Source organism: Phoenix dactylifera, chromosome 9 (assembly GCF_009389715.1).
Source record: "Phoenix dactylifera cultivar Barhee BC4 chromosome 9, palm_55x_up_171113_PBpolish2nd_filt_p, whole genome shotgun sequence".
In the NCBI taxonomy this organism is placed as follows: Eukaryota; Viridiplantae; Streptophyta; class Magnoliopsida; order Arecales; family Arecaceae; genus Phoenix; species Phoenix dactylifera.
In genome coordinates this window covers 2,386,735-2,401,540 of record NC_052400.1, presented here as the reverse complement: position 1 = coordinate 2,401,540, position 14,806 = coordinate 2,386,735, and the positions used below count along the sequence as shown (strand labels likewise).

Genomic DNA, 14,806 nt, shown 5'->3' with positions numbered 1-14,806 from the left:
AATCTTATGAGGTTTTTATAATTTACTTTTTTTTTAAGAAGTGGTTGGCTTTGACATCTTCATCTGTTTAGAATAAGCAACCCTAAAATAGTCACGAGGTATTCAACGCGCTGATGTTATGGCTATGGAGGTGTGGGCATATTGGCAATTTCATATATTTTGTCATTGTTAGTAATAGACTTTAATGTTGCCATGATGTGGATGGACGATGATTCCAACAATATTTGTTTTTGCATGGAAAGCTTTCCATGGTTTTGCATGAAAACGAGCATGAATTCTTTGCGGTGCATGAGCAGCACAATATTTTATGCAGCCATGGATGGCCGCTATCAAGAAATGAATAGCCATCAAACAAATCAGTTTATGTGTACGTGCTATATCATATACAACATGCATTGTTTGATAGTCGTCCATTTTCTAATGGCGGCGGCTATTCTGGAATGCACAGCATTTTAGGGCCATGCCATCGAGAATCCTAGTTGGGAAGCAAAAGCCTAGGAGATTGGTTACCCAATTGGTTACTTAATAAATGACAATCCACAATATTCCACATTTTGGATGTATCGACCACTCAATGGAACTCAGGGACAGCTGCAAAGAGGATATTTCTAAATGTATTTAGACCACTTAGTCTCGGCCTTCCCTTCATACTTGGGCTGGTTTGAGCAGGGCCACGTTAGCTTCGAGGTTTTGGCACTTTCAAACTTTGATTGGCGTCGGCTATGCCATTGACACATTCAATGCCGAGAGAATACGGCTGAAAGGAGGCTCCAACACTGTCTCGTGTATTGGAGGCATACTCAGTAGCTTTTGCTCTTTGCTTCGGTTGGAAGAAAATAAAGAGCAAGGCGACCCAATAGAAAGCTTCCCATAATCTTTGGAAGACGATATCCTAGCAGAACAGCTTAGCCAGTGATGATCCAATCAACAGCAACTCATTTCTCGACACATGATTTTCTAATGGAGCTTATGAATATTTGCAAAAAAATATTTAACTTGGGAGTCATCTCTGGGGCAAATCTTATGCAACATCTGAATTTGTAAATTTTAATGCCTCGAGATCCAGTAGTTTCCTTATTGGTCCTGAAGATGTATTTGTAATCCAGAAACAAATTATATAATAAAGGAATCTAGTCTAAGTCTGACAAAATAATCTTCAGGGTTGGTTACATATTTGCTACACCAATATCCTTGCACAATTGGAGGGATAATATCATTATTGATTTTTTTTTCTTTTTGGTGCACATTATTAGAATTTATCCGATCAAGCCTTTCTAGATGTAACTCATATCATCAGGATTTGTTTTGATTATTTGAACTTAATTTGGACTCTGATTCAAGATAAATTTGTATTTATTATTTTAATATTGTATCGCCATGATGTATTGATGTCTCAAGGTAGCATGTTCAAATTTTGCAAATCCAAACCCACTCATTTACAACCAGTTTGACTTCCATCCAGTATGAACTGATCTTATAAAACCGTGATTTCATGCGGATTGCCAAGTGCGTGTCAAATTCCATCTTTAAAGTTAGGAGAGAGAGAGAGAGAAAGGAGAAGCTAGATTTTCTGGCTCTTCTACAATGTTTTTCTTTTGACCTTTTCTCCCTATAGTATTTTTTAAATAATATTACCAGACATTTATTTTGAAAAAAAAAATTTTGCATTAAAAGTCATAAAAATATTTTTTAAGCAATACCAAACATGCTCTTGACATATTTGTGTTATCAAAAACTTGATTGCAGCCAAGTAAAATATGACCTACCTCACGCAAGAGTCTCCTCCTCTGAGCTTTCTCAAGAGCAACTTCAATAGTAGCGTGCCGGCTGGTGGGACCAATGACGGTGCTTTTTTAATCATTCACTGTTGGAAGTCCAATTTAGTGGCAGCTGGGAGTGTTCATTTATATGGCATCACAGTTCTGAATTGAGAGATTTTTGAGAGCGGATCCGCCATGCCATCAAGATTATGATGGCTTACCAAAATTTGGTATGCCATCAAGATCGGCCATACCAAATTTTGCCTGAGGGCAACTCCAGGACAGTCATTAGTTGGATAAAAAGAACGAATGGATATGTGGATAGAACTTACCCTCTACTGGCTGATCTACAAAGGATGACTTCGATCCTTTCAGCCTTCTAAGCAATCCGCACATACAAAGAGGCTAATAGTATGGCTAATTGGATTGCTTCTCATGTTGCCCATCACCCTGGCGGTGTCATGTGGAACTCCATCTCTATGACCCCTATGGAATTATGGGATATTTTTACATGCAGATGCCTCCAATCTCTAGTATCTACGATAGAATGATATGATTCATCTATTTCAACCAAAAAAACAAGGCTTGATTCAGCATCACATTGAGTTAACACATCATTGCACCCTAATAATATTCCTAAAATGTAATAACCAAAAAGCTCCTCAAAGTCATGATGTTTCTCTTTTCTAGATCATTTTCACTTGTATGTCTGCTTCCTGAAAATCAAGGATAAGGTCGTTCGAACCTATAGAACAGATCCCATTCAAGTAGGATCAATCATTCAGTTCACACTCTGTATTCTAGCTGATTTATACTTGCTTCATTGACTGGCACTAAAGGCTTATACATGAGCTATATTTCCCAAGATCAAATATGTGCACAAATGCATGCAGAGAACAGACGTACCAAATTTGATTTCGAGTCCATGAACTTCCATCTATTCATCATAGCAGAAAAAAAAGGATAAAGACAGCAGGACAGTCAAAACTTCTGGTTTATAACTTCTCTAACTCTAAACTCTTAGATTGCTTATCTGTTTATCTACGACATGTCTGAAGCACAAATATTTCATGCAAACAATTTACGTACAAACGATTTACGTACTCCCACTTCGTAAACATTATTAAGCCTCGGATCTCCTACCACAAAACTCAAACCCGACAAATTCCCTCTGTTCGCGCCCCACATGTCATGACAAAAAAGAAACAACCAAGAAGACCAAGAAAGCTATATAATTTGGTATAAATCATGCAACGAAATCCGATCCCAAAATCATCATAACCCCTATACTTTTTTCTTTCAAAAAAAAAACATTTTTTTACTCGAAGCCCTATCCTGATCCAAGATCAAGATGCGATTCGAATGCAGTAAAACACAGAGCAAGCGATGTGAAATAAACAAAAGGGAGGCCAAATCTGTCACCTGGAAGATGGCAGAAGAGGGGGTGACCATGGAGGAGGAGTTGACCCCGCCGGAGGAGTCGGCGGCGAGCACGGCCAGGACCAGCTTCTGCTGAAGCTATTAGGTCGAGGACGCCGACGCCTCGAGGTCACCGGAGAGCCACTTCGCGCTCCATTTCAGCTATTTGGTTGAAAAGATTCTACTCCCATTCCAATTCCAAGATGTATGAAAATGTCTATATCTTCTATCCAAGCAACATAGACAAAGGTCATTGGAAATTAATTGCATCGCTTGCCATCATCTTAAGCACTGCAGATTCCAAGTAATCTTCTGCCAGAAAGAGAGTTTTATAGCAGTAACCTTATTGAAAAACTTGATGACTTTCAATCCACTACATTTAACTTCTCTCAATTTTTTGTTTCATCATTTAAATAATCGGTTGTGATACATTTATCCCATCAGCACATCCTTTCCATCACAAACATTTCACCAGCCTCCCTCTCCAATAAAAATCTGCATGGGTGGAATGAGAAAAAAATAGCATCCCCCATCATAAGGTCATGTCAATGGAATCAAAGAATCAGGAAACAATAGCAACGATTATTTCTTATATGTCTATAGCCGAGGTCTGTCCGCCAGCAGAATATCCTTCCATGCTTCATAGAACATCCAAGTGATGCCCGAGGCAGGCACGACCTTCAGACAGTTAGCACCCCACCCTCTGTAGAGACCTAGCAGACCCTTCTCACGAATCACCTCTGACAGGGCTGCTGCGATATTGGTTGGACATTTCCCTTGCAGGGCTCCAACCATCAGCCGCTTCCTTGCCACCTCCAGTGGGAAACTGATTGTGCTCGCAGCGAAACCTGAAGAGATGCAAAGAACCAAAATCAACTCCAGACAATAGATTGTACTGTTTTTGTTTTCCTGTTTCCAATCTCTGGTTGATAAGAAAGAAACACTTGTTTTCGCATTTCCTGAAAATATAAAACAATTGAATAAAAAAGACAAACATATTGCCCAGGCCTTTGATGAATGGCAAAACCAGTTTCATTTCTTTAATCGCAGAGGATCCAATTAAGAAGGACAAACAATGACCAGAGAATGGTTACGCCAAACGCTGACCTGAGAGAGACCCAATAATCAGCAGCTCTGCACGGTTCAAAGAATTCTTCTTCTTTGCCTGGGAGTAAGATTTCTTCAATGTCTCATACATGAAATAGTAGCACGTACTGTAGGGAAGCATGCCCATTAGCGTCGGCGAAATGCCAGCATAGAAACCACCAATCCCATCATCCTTGAAGATCTTGCTGAAAGCAAGGCTAATGCTGGGGTAGACCTCTTGATTCACAGTCAAACGATCCTGTGCGCAATACAGCAATTGAAAAATTAGGACATTCAAAACAAGCATCAGATTGTACCATTCTGATATACAGTCGACAGTACGATAGGGAAATTAAATGATTAATTGACTCTTGGTGCTCTTCAGAAACCATTCTGTGCTCCCTAAGTAGTCTCAGAAAATTAGAATAAAGTTGTATGTGGCAGATCCATGCAGAAGACCTCTTTTTCCCTCTCTTTCTTAGAGGCTGGCAAATTAATAACCAAGGAATGGAATGTGTGGCATTTGCATCATCTTAAGGCACCAATTGTAGCCCTTGTATTAAGTTTTGATATAATATAAATTCCCTCACAGCATCAACAGTAGAAGGTACAGTCAACCAACCATCATCGACCATAGATATGTACATAGCATCATATGAACTCATTTTAACAGTAGAAGCAAAAGGGCATTCATGCCTGAAAGTAAACTCGGATCAGATAACAACCTGTCTGCCCCACCAAAGAGATCCTGAGTAAATCTCATACTGAGTATTTATTGGACCATCAAATTTACTGACAATGACAGGGTTCTAAAAAAGCAAAAATTATATTTTGGTTTTTTAAGAAAATCTGCTAAAGTATATATTTCTACTCTGAAACTTAGAACTGTCCTCTAATCAAACGCTTTACCACATGCACAGTCTAAGATGGTCAGCAGAAGGTTATTGTCCGTACAGCACTAGTTAATGGCCATAGGCATGTCAAGTCTAGGTTCGCACCACCTGTTCATATTAGAGAGCATACACACTCAACAGCTAGTACATCTTCCCATGAACAAGCACCTCCATCTTACTGGCCTCTTCTCCCCTCACCACAGTGCTGTCAAGTGGAGCAAGATGATAAAAGTAGATACTGCATCCTAGATATAGGATAGGTATAAGGGTTCGCTGAAGTCTGGCTGAAAGTCAAAGACAGCAAACACTGGTTATTGGTCTTAAATAGGGAATAACAGGGACTTTGGTTTATAGCTGAAGTAGGAAAGTAAAATTCCCATGAAGAAGATATCATGAAGCAAAAGAAGGCATCAGATCCATCTGACATTGCTGGAACTAATCCAAATAAGGACGAGAGTTGCTAATTTTATCAAAAATTTAGAGAAAAAATTTCCTGCTTATATTTTACTAACCATCAAATCTGTATGTAAGAATCAAAGTAACTATCACCAATTAGCTCAAGGAATCATCAGCTAGGTCTTTTGAGAAAATTATCACTCTGGAAATTGACTTTATACCAGAATTAGTGAAACCTAATGGAATTCTATTAACTACAGCATAAAAAGGAAACAAAATATACAATAGGTCCTCCCACATGCAATCTCCTACATGACCAATTCTAAAGTAAGGTTTTTCTGTACTTATTTGCCTGATATTATTTCTCAAACAGCAAGAATTCTCTTCAAGTATTCGTTACACTGCAAACTAAGTACAGAAATCATGCACCAACTGGTCACTTGTAAATGGCTCTTACCACTTAATTTGATTATGATTCGTTACACTGCAAACTAAGTACAGAAATCATGCACCAACTGGTCACTTGTAAATGGCTCTTACCACTTAATTTGATTATGAACAGTAGAACCTAGAATATGGTATTGCTGTTTAGGATTTTTTTTGATAGTTCGAATATCATTCTTAAGATGTAAGATAAATTAGAATTAAAATAAACAAAGAAACCGATAGCGAAAAGATGAAAAGGTGCTGCAAAAGAAATCTAATACAATTCAATAAATGCTTTCCAAAATTCTGAAATTCAGTGACCAAAATAATAAAATCTAATCTAGAAAATCGCAAACTGCAAGCAAAATAAGTAACAATGAGGAACAAGCATTTGCCATATGCAAATATACTTCAGTTCAGAAAGTAATGTGAAAGTAGCAAGTTGCTGGATCAATATCAAAATCACCCTTTTCAACATTTTGATATCATTAGAAACTAGTTCAACCAATCTTCTTACCTTAATAACTTCGAGAGGATGGCACACGAGCGTGCTCATGATGCCAGCAGCTGCACCACCAACAGCAACCGGAGAAATCCATGGAAAAGGGAGGTCTAGATTAATATGACCAATCTGCAACTTTGGGCATCCATTTTCTTTCCACTTCTCCTGTGCTGATGTTATGGCCCTTTTGACATGCTCAAAAGTGGCTAGCTCAATTGCCTGGGTTGGAATAATGCGGAGAATGTTGATGGTGTTTCCAGCCCAAAGTCCTTGCCAGCCATTCTCGTCAATGATCTCTATGAAACTGCCAGTGATGTGTTTGGATCCAACCCCCACTACCATTCTAGTTCTGCAAAGAAGATGCCAGTGCCATTAGATGTTTTCCGAATCCTGATTACATCATCCTGAAAAGAATAATATTGTTGATGTAACATATTAAAGATGTCAATTGAAGAGTTTGACAGCTTGAGTTCACAAATGGCCATAAAAGTACAAAGATTTGCCATTTGTTTTTTAACTCCATGGGCTCCAGAGTTCTTCTTCTTTACTTCTTAGAAGCTAAAAAAGATCACAATCCTAAATAAGTGACTCTAAGAGTCATGTAGTTAAATAAACTATAGAAGATGAACTTCCAACTGTTTTATATGTAAATAACATGATCAAGTTAGACCATATGATCTAATGACTTGTATGATCCATGATATGGATCTACATTCTATGGTTCTAGCTGTTCTTGATGCAAGGATGAGATTAAGATCATTTATGGCCACTTTGTTTCAATACTGTAAGATATGGATCGCAGATCATAAGTTCTTAACAACAATTGTTTCTAGGAATTAGGAAGCACATAAAAAAAAAGACATGTTCATAAAGAAACTAATGATTACTAATGCAATTAAAATTTTTTATGTAGTTTGCGAAATTGCCAATTCAGAATTATATTAGTACAAGACATTGATGTAATTAAAAATTTATGTAGTTAGGTTAAGTTACACAAGTGTTGACTGCAATACATAATTGATGAACTGAAATTTATATTAATAAATTAACACAAGTTGGTAAACTGGTCAAGATATAACTATGAAGCATGATATTTCCAACAGCATATAGCAATTACAAGTTTCAGACGTTGAAAAGATCTCTAATTGCAAGAAGATTCAGGTGCGCATTAAGGAAGCAACAATCTTTGCATATATGAATGCAAGAGAACCTAGCGGGCAACATTTAAAGAAAAAAAAAGTTATCTGAAATATGCATTTCTGAAATATATATATATATATATATATATATATATATATATATATATATATATAAAATATAATTGGCATTTATATTCAAGTAAATCCTAAGTCAGATAACACAAGTAGAGTTCATGAATGGGTTTCAACTCTGGAATCAGATAAGGGGCTGTGTAGAGTCCTGTAAGTGGAGTTGCATAGAGATTAATTTGCATATGGGAGCCACCCGCTTGTTTGGATGAAGCCTGCAAGTCCAATTGTACAGTAAGTTGAGTTGCTCATTAGGCTATAACTTAAAGCTTTCTTGTAGTAGGTTGACTTGCAATCAAAAATAGTTGCGGGACAAATTGCAACCACTTGAATAGATATTATTAATATTTTCTTAAAAAAACTCTCCTCCTCCTCCTTCCTGTCCCCTCTCCTCTCCTACCCTGCTCTCAAGTCCCAACTCGCCATCTCACTCAATGCCACCGCCAACACCTCACCTCCAAGAGGTCCCCAGACACCTCCTAGGCCTCTCCTCCTCCTTCGCCACCCTGCTTCTCAAGTCCCTCCTCGCCATTGCCGAGATCCACAACCACCTCCTCCACCTTGGACTTCACTGTGCTGCCCTCCTCCTTCGCTCCTACTCTACTGCATCTCCTCTTCTTTTGCCGCTGCCCACCTCCTTTGCCCCTCTCCTTCACCTTCGCCGCCCTTCTTAAGACTTGCACTGTCACCCGGACCCTCGCCGCCAGTAGCTTCAACATTGACATCACCTCCATGTACATCAAGTACTCTGACCTGGCATCTACTTGCAAGATGTTCCATGGAATATCTGTCGGAAACACCCCTCTTTTTCCAAACTCTTCTCCAAATATAAGAATTGAGTTCCCTTGTAGTCAACTATGCAACTTGAGTTGCAGTGCAACTTCAACTACAAAGCTCTAAATAGCTTCTAAAATTTGTGTCATTGTTGTAGGTTTTGTACCTGAACCAACTTGCATGGATTCATTGCCAAGTTCAAGAACTCCAAGTTGGGGTCAGCAAAGGAATTTGTTTTTGATGTTCATCAGTTCATGAGATTCATTTTAGTAACTCCAGCTCCTTGGCCAAGGTTCGATCAAAGAAATATGAAAAATCTTAGGTAACTATCGAAGTTTGCATTTTGGCTTATGAACTTAAACAAAAGCTAAACAGAAATTTATAGTATTAAAGGGAAAAAAAAAAAGAAAGATGATTTTAAACATCTGGGGCATCCTTTGCAAGCCAGTTGGAAAATTTGTGTCCAAATCTTGCACGAATAAGAGATGTCTATTAAAAATAGTGATAGCAAAAGTATACATACACTGAAATTTTGCAGAAGAAGAAATTTTAAACCCGAACATTGAATTCAAGAAAATGTAATGAAGAGCCTGTAAAGAAAGGAAAGCCCACCGTATAGTCTCCAGAGGAGCAAGAATAGCCTTAGTCATGGAACCAGCTAACGCCCCGCTAACAAACTCTGCAACTTCTCTTCTCCTAAAGAAGTTCTGCAGCAAAGCAAAAAAAAATAAATAAATAAAATAAAAAAGATATGGATGGCCAGGCTCGAAAACCCATTTTCATCATTCAGTGCTCCCATGGTAGTTTCAAAAACTCCGATGCACTTAGATCATTTTCACATTTGGACCCACAAAAATATCTCCCTGAGAACAACCTTCTATAATAAATATAGCTTATCATAGAATGGACTGGAAACTGGAAAACAAACTTCATAGGCCTTGTTACTAGAACAGTTCTAATGGATGCAACAGCTGCCAGACATATTATTTTAAGATGGTGTTGTTTGATGCCTGATCAAGATATAGCATATGATGAAACAAACAAAGCTATTCAACCTTTGAACCCCCATATCGACAACAAACACCTTGCAATCACATTGATATAGACAAAAAAGGAACAAAAAAAACAAAAAGCTGACTCAAAATAAAGCCAGTGCAAGTTCTCATGATCCAAGCGATTGCAACGATCAGAAATTAAACTTTTGCAGAGAACTCCTAATGGAACGGGAGGTTCTAAAAACAAAGCACGACCAGATACGTGAAGAAAAACCTCAACTTGTTGAGTACTAAACCAGGTACTTCAAGGTGTCATCAGCCCCTTCGATTCCAAAACAAGTAATAGAGCTAAAAATTAAAAAGGTGTGAACTTTGCGATGGAGGTATGCACATAATGGCCAGAAAATGGAAGGTCTCATCAGACTGGGAGATGCCCATCTCGTCCTGAATCAAATAACGGAACTTAAAAACTAATTTAGCGAGTAACAAAATAAAGAATCCATTTTTCCGGATCGAGAGACTCCCATCTGATTCCAAACGAAGGAAAACAGAGCTATAATCAAGAGACTTCCATCTGATGCCAAAAAGAGGGAAATCAGAGCTTTGATGTGCACGGCCTTTTGCATGACGAGGAATTTTTTTTAAAAAAAGAAGGACAGGGATCAAAATGGAGATAACAAGAGGATCGGGGGGGAAAAAAACCACCTTAATGGCCCCACCGACATCGGGGATCCCGAGACGGATCTCGACGGCGGGGCAGTTCTTGTGGACGGCGAGCTCCTTGGACACCGCCATCTCCACGGCTCAAGCGTCCCCCGGCATCCACATCTTGGATTCTTCTTCTACCTCTTCCGCTGCTCCAACTCTAAATCCACTGTACCATCCTTTTTATTTCTGGAAATAAAGAACAGAATTTTGGAAAGCAGTCAAATGCGAGCGAAATCCAGAGAAAAAAATAAAAGGCAGATTTCTTTAATTAGCTGAAAGGAAGATGAGAAGGTTTTGAGATAGATTTTTGGTTTTTGGTTTTGTTTTGGCTGTCTTGATTACTGCTTTATATCTTCCTGCCTTTTGTTTCCCTTTCTTTTTTTCATTTTTTCTGGGGAAAAAAAAAACTCGCCCCACCCCCCCCCCCCCCCCCCCCCCCTTCTTCTTTTTTTGGCCTCCCTGTTCATTGCACTGACGAACCCTAGCTCTGAGGAACTCTCAACTAACGTCTCCGGGCAACTTTCCCGAGAAAATAAAAGGTATGAAAGGTTGAGCGGGTCCCATTCAACATGACAAAGTGGAGGGAACATTGAGCCGAGAAACTACTGCCTGCACGTACATCATCATCATCATGGCTATGTATACAATCACAGCCATTAATTTTTATATGCTTTATGCATCAAGAATAATATATTTTGATGTATCATTATAAAAACCAGCAGCTACGATCATGCTCGTGCATACAGTATAGACAATAATTTTTTCTAAACCAGAATTAAGAGAATGTAGCTAGAATTCCAAAATGCGTGGATTAGAGTTTGGATTTAAATTTGATTGAATAGTCTTCTCTTGCACCTCCCCAACCCCTAAGAAAAAAATAAAAATCTCCAAGGAGATTGACTTAGAATGTTGATTTAGAAAAACCTACAACAAAGTTAATTTAGTCTATGAGACTAATTACACCTACAAAATCAAAGTTCGTCGCTACTATCACAGTGTTAAACATGAACTGGAGAAGACCCAATCTCCAAGGAGAATGCGTGATTGGTACGAACACCATGTTTGTATAGGCCCTATGCAGTATATGAGGCAGCAGCAGTGTAGGGCTTATATTATCGCCATTGCATAAATCATTGATAGCTATAATTGGAGAATCAGCCCTCTCTAATTTGCGTCCGAATTAGGCAGGGTTCCGAACTTGATTCTTAAGGAACTTGGATGTCTTCTTGATCCATTTCTAAGTGGATAATAATTAAAAGTAATTTCTGTGATCCATGACAAAAATGAGGAAATGGAAGAGAAAGGAACTGGAGGAACATCAAATTTAGAAAATAATAAATAGCTTGTAGGTGCAATTTTTTTTAATTTTTCTAACTGCTTTTTGAAATGCATATAGAATGAATACAATAAAATAGATGAATGAAATAGAATACGATTGAAAAAGAAGGAGCAAAAATACAGCCATCCATCCTACAAGTTATAAGCTAGTAAGATATCAAAGACACATATGATGTAGTTCATATGAAACATTAAGGCTGACAATTTACTTTTCCTATTGCATACTCGACCCTAATGGAATGGATTTTAGATCTAGAATAAATATGGTAATAGCAAAACCTGCTCCAAAGTTGATGTGCATATATAATTTTTTACAAATCCTCTCACAATCTTTTTATCTTGACCATTCTACTCGCGAGAAAGGTTGAATACGTAAAAGGCTACATGTCGTGCTGCTTAGTTGTTTATTTTTTAGTTGATTTTTTTTTTTAGTTTAAAAGGCATTTAGTTTCTTAATGAATGATATTTTTATTTATTATGTTTTTGTTATTATTGAAAATTTGGTTGGCTATGTTTTATACATTCGACTCTTATTTTGTTTAATTTTATCAAGAATACTAAGATTTATTTTTTATAGCTTATTTATTTATTTATTTATTTTATATATACAAATAATAATTTATGTAATTTTATCAGATTGGATTTGGCCAACTCTTTTTGTCCAACTCTAATCATCTTGTTCCACTCTAAGGCAAATACGAGATGGGTACAGTAGAAATGATAATTTATTCTGCCTCATAAGGCACTCAATTTGACTTGATCATAATGGGACGTGTTTTACTAGATCCACGGTAGATTTGTGGGGAGCACGACTAATGATAAAATAGATTCCGAGCTTGATATATTTAACTCTTCCCAATTTTTTTCCACAAAAATAAAAAAATAATTTGTATATAGAAAAAAAATTAATTTTTATAGTTTTACCCTATTTAATTCGTTCAACACATCTTAACTCTACCCGCTCCGGCCCGACCTGAGGTAAATACCAATGGATATGGGTAATAGCCCTTCTGATCTAATGCCTGATTTGTTTCCATCCCTGGGTAACCGTCTATCCAACTGATATCCGTCATCTAAACGGAAGATGCATGAGTTTTTTTTTTTTTGTTAAAAATAATAGTTCTACATTCTGACTGATATAGTTGGCTTGGCGCACTCGACCTCCCGGCTCCCGCCCGTCGGAAAACGAAGGGCATATCCGTCATTTTGGTCTCTACCCCACGCACGCTCCATTTTTTTTCCGTCACTCCCCAATTCCTTCCGCTGTCCGATATATTTGGCGTCCTTCTTCGTTGCTCGTTCCTTTTCAAACATTTCCCAGTTCTCCTTCCCCCCCCCTCCAAGAAAGGGCGAAGGCCTTCCCCGGCGGCAACGAACGAGGGCGTCGAAACCCTGACCCTAATCCTAACCCTAACCCTAACACTAGGCCTGGTTTCGATCGCCAGATTCGATCGTGAAGGCAAGGACGAACGCCCTCCGGTGTCTTCTTGATCTGACGTTCCATGTGTGGATCTTCGCGGCCCATGGAGAAGCGGGGCCGAAGCCATCAAGAACTCGTGTCTCGGTGGGAATGCATCCAGCGGGAGCAAGAGGACGACGATCCTTCCCCCGAGGAGTTCCTCCGGATCAAAAGAGCCAAGGAGCGGTGGTTCGCTTCTTTTTTCCCCGTCTCTCCTCTGGATTTCTCATTTATTTCGGCCTCCAATGCCTTGTCTTGCTTTTTTTCTTTCCCCTTCTTGATCTTTGCGTTTTCTTTTGCCATCTGATGCATGGATAAGTATGGTAGATTGGGTTTATTGAAAAAGTGAGTTAAACAACGAGCTTTTGCAGGGTTTTGGAATGTTATTTGCTTTAATTGATTGAGCTGTTCATTCGGTATATTGGATCTTTTGGCATCTCTATATTCATTTGCTTATGGTGCGAGCCGGTGGAAGGAACTATGTTTCTTGTTCCTAATATAATCATGCCAGTGCCAATCATTTTGTAGACTTTATTTGTTAATTTATTTAGGTTGCTAAGTTTGTTTCTTGGCCTTTGAGCAAGATTTAGATCTTACTCATTTCTACTTTCCCGTGCGAACCCATTGGGAACAGTTTGATATGCTTTAATTGATGCATCTCTAGACAATCAGCTAACAAAGCAGTGATTAACCAATATCACAGTACTGGTTGTTGGAGCCCCCCGCACCCCCTACCCCTCCATCTATCATCATGTATACAGCAAGCTGATGTTGGCGGCAGTTGGCATTATATGGAGAGCTTGCTTGTAGTTACATATGCTAGTTTTAATGCATACACATTCATATGCGCACGCACACACACACACACTTGCACATGCAGTTCGGTGCCATTTGTCCGATAGATCCTATGCTTCTTTCATCAAATATAGAGATAAAATAGACGAATGCTAATGACATAGCTTTGTTAAATTATTCTGCTGATGCTTCCTTATGCAAATGTAGTATATTGATATAAAATGAAAGTTTGCATGATTTGGTATTAATTTCAAATGATAAAGTTCTAACGGGCTGATAGAAGGTCTTAATTTAACTGGCTCAATAATACCAGAGACAATATTCTGCGAACTATTCATGATGGTACAGGAATCTTTAAATATCATGCAAATTAACTGGTTAGTTGGGAAGTGCTTGGAGATGTAAGAGAACTTATGAGTTGTATTTCAATTTATTTACCAAGGCCATGCAACTTGTTTTTTGAGACATTTTAATTGGGAAAGGTACTAATATAGAGGTGGATGGCAATGGAATGGTGTTCGAGTGGGGTGGGAACAAAACTTTTACTATTTAAGCTCATTTTTCTTATTTCATCATCTCATTTTTTTACATGGGGCAAAAGTTTTTTCTCAGAGTGGTGATGGTTACAAAATGCGAAATTTTTTCATAAGTTTAATTTCCTCATGCCATGAATAAAGGAAAAATGGACAGTATAGTAGAGAAACCCAACCAAGGATTTAAGTTTGGTGGGAAAAGGTGCGCCAGCAAATGGTCAGAACGCCTGCTGTTTCACGCTGAAACAGAAAAAGAAAATTTAAAAGCCTTTCTTATAGGAAAATATTAAAAAAATATTTAATTCGTGCCATGCCAACCAATACTTGGTGCTGATATTGTTCCAGCATGTATGTGTCCATTTGAATAGACTAGCACCATCTGACACTTGAAGCCATGCTCCCAACCAATTATTTTCCCTTGACTTCATAAAATGTTTCTCATGTGTATTTCCAG

General features: G+C 38.3%; 2 protein-coding genes across 9 annotated transcripts in view; one reads left to right on the top strand and one right to left on the bottom strand.

Moving 5' to 3' along the window:
• Positions 1-3,506: 3,506 nt before the first annotated feature.
• On the bottom strand, positions 3,507-10,645 carry LOC103713117 (probable mitochondrial adenine nucleotide transporter BTL1). Of its 5 annotated transcripts, none has more exons than XM_008799924.3 (5): positions 10,225-10,645; positions 9,137-9,231; positions 6,498-6,831; positions 4,287-4,524; positions 3,507-4,138 (listed from the first exon to the last, which is right to left on the bottom strand). In XM_008799924.3, exons 1-5 carry the CDS (start codon positions 10,312-10,314, stop codon positions 3,777-3,779), a joined length of 1,119 nt encoding a protein of 372 aa, XP_008798146.1. In that variant the 5' UTR covers positions 10,315-10,645; the 3' UTR covers positions 3,507-3,776. The 5 variants fall into 5 exon arrangements, with proteins under 5 accessions (XP_008798146.1, XP_008798148.1, XP_008798144.1 ...); XM_008799926.3 differs by having other exon boundaries at positions 3,507-4,027; XM_008799922.3 differs by having other exon boundaries at positions 10,222-10,643.
• Positions 10,646-12,781: 2,136 nt separating this feature from the next.
• The window catches only part of LOC103713146, a 28,231-nt gene continuing 26,206 nt past the window's right edge, over positions 12,782-14,806 (top strand). For 2 of the 4 annotated variants that reach the window (XM_039129799.1, XM_039129800.1), the window contains exon 1: positions 12,782-13,213. In XM_039129799.1, coding sequence (XP_038985727.1) covers positions 13,068-13,213 — 146 coding nt within the window. In that variant the 5' untranslated portion in view covers positions 12,782-13,067. The remainder of the gene's footprint in view (positions 13,214-14,806) is intronic. The other 2 variants (XM_039129801.1, XM_039129798.1) reach the window with 2 other exon arrangements.

What these genes read in the sequence shown, in the direction of transcription:
- LOC103713117 (XM_008799922.3), bottom strand. Translation starts at nt 10,314, where the DNA reads ATGGCGGTGTCCAAGGAGCTCGCCGTCCACAAGAACTGCCCCGCCGTC. An exon ending in TCGGTGGGGCCATTAAGGTG is followed by an intron (nt 9,232 to 10,221) that starts GTTTTTTTCCCC and finishes GCTTTGCTGCAG; the next exon opens with AACTTCTTTAGGAGAAGAGA. An exon ending in GATTATTGGGTCTCTCTCAG is followed by an intron (nt 4,139 to 4,286) that starts GTCAGCGTTTGG and finishes TTATATTTTCAG; the next exon opens with GAAATGCGAAAACAAGTGTT.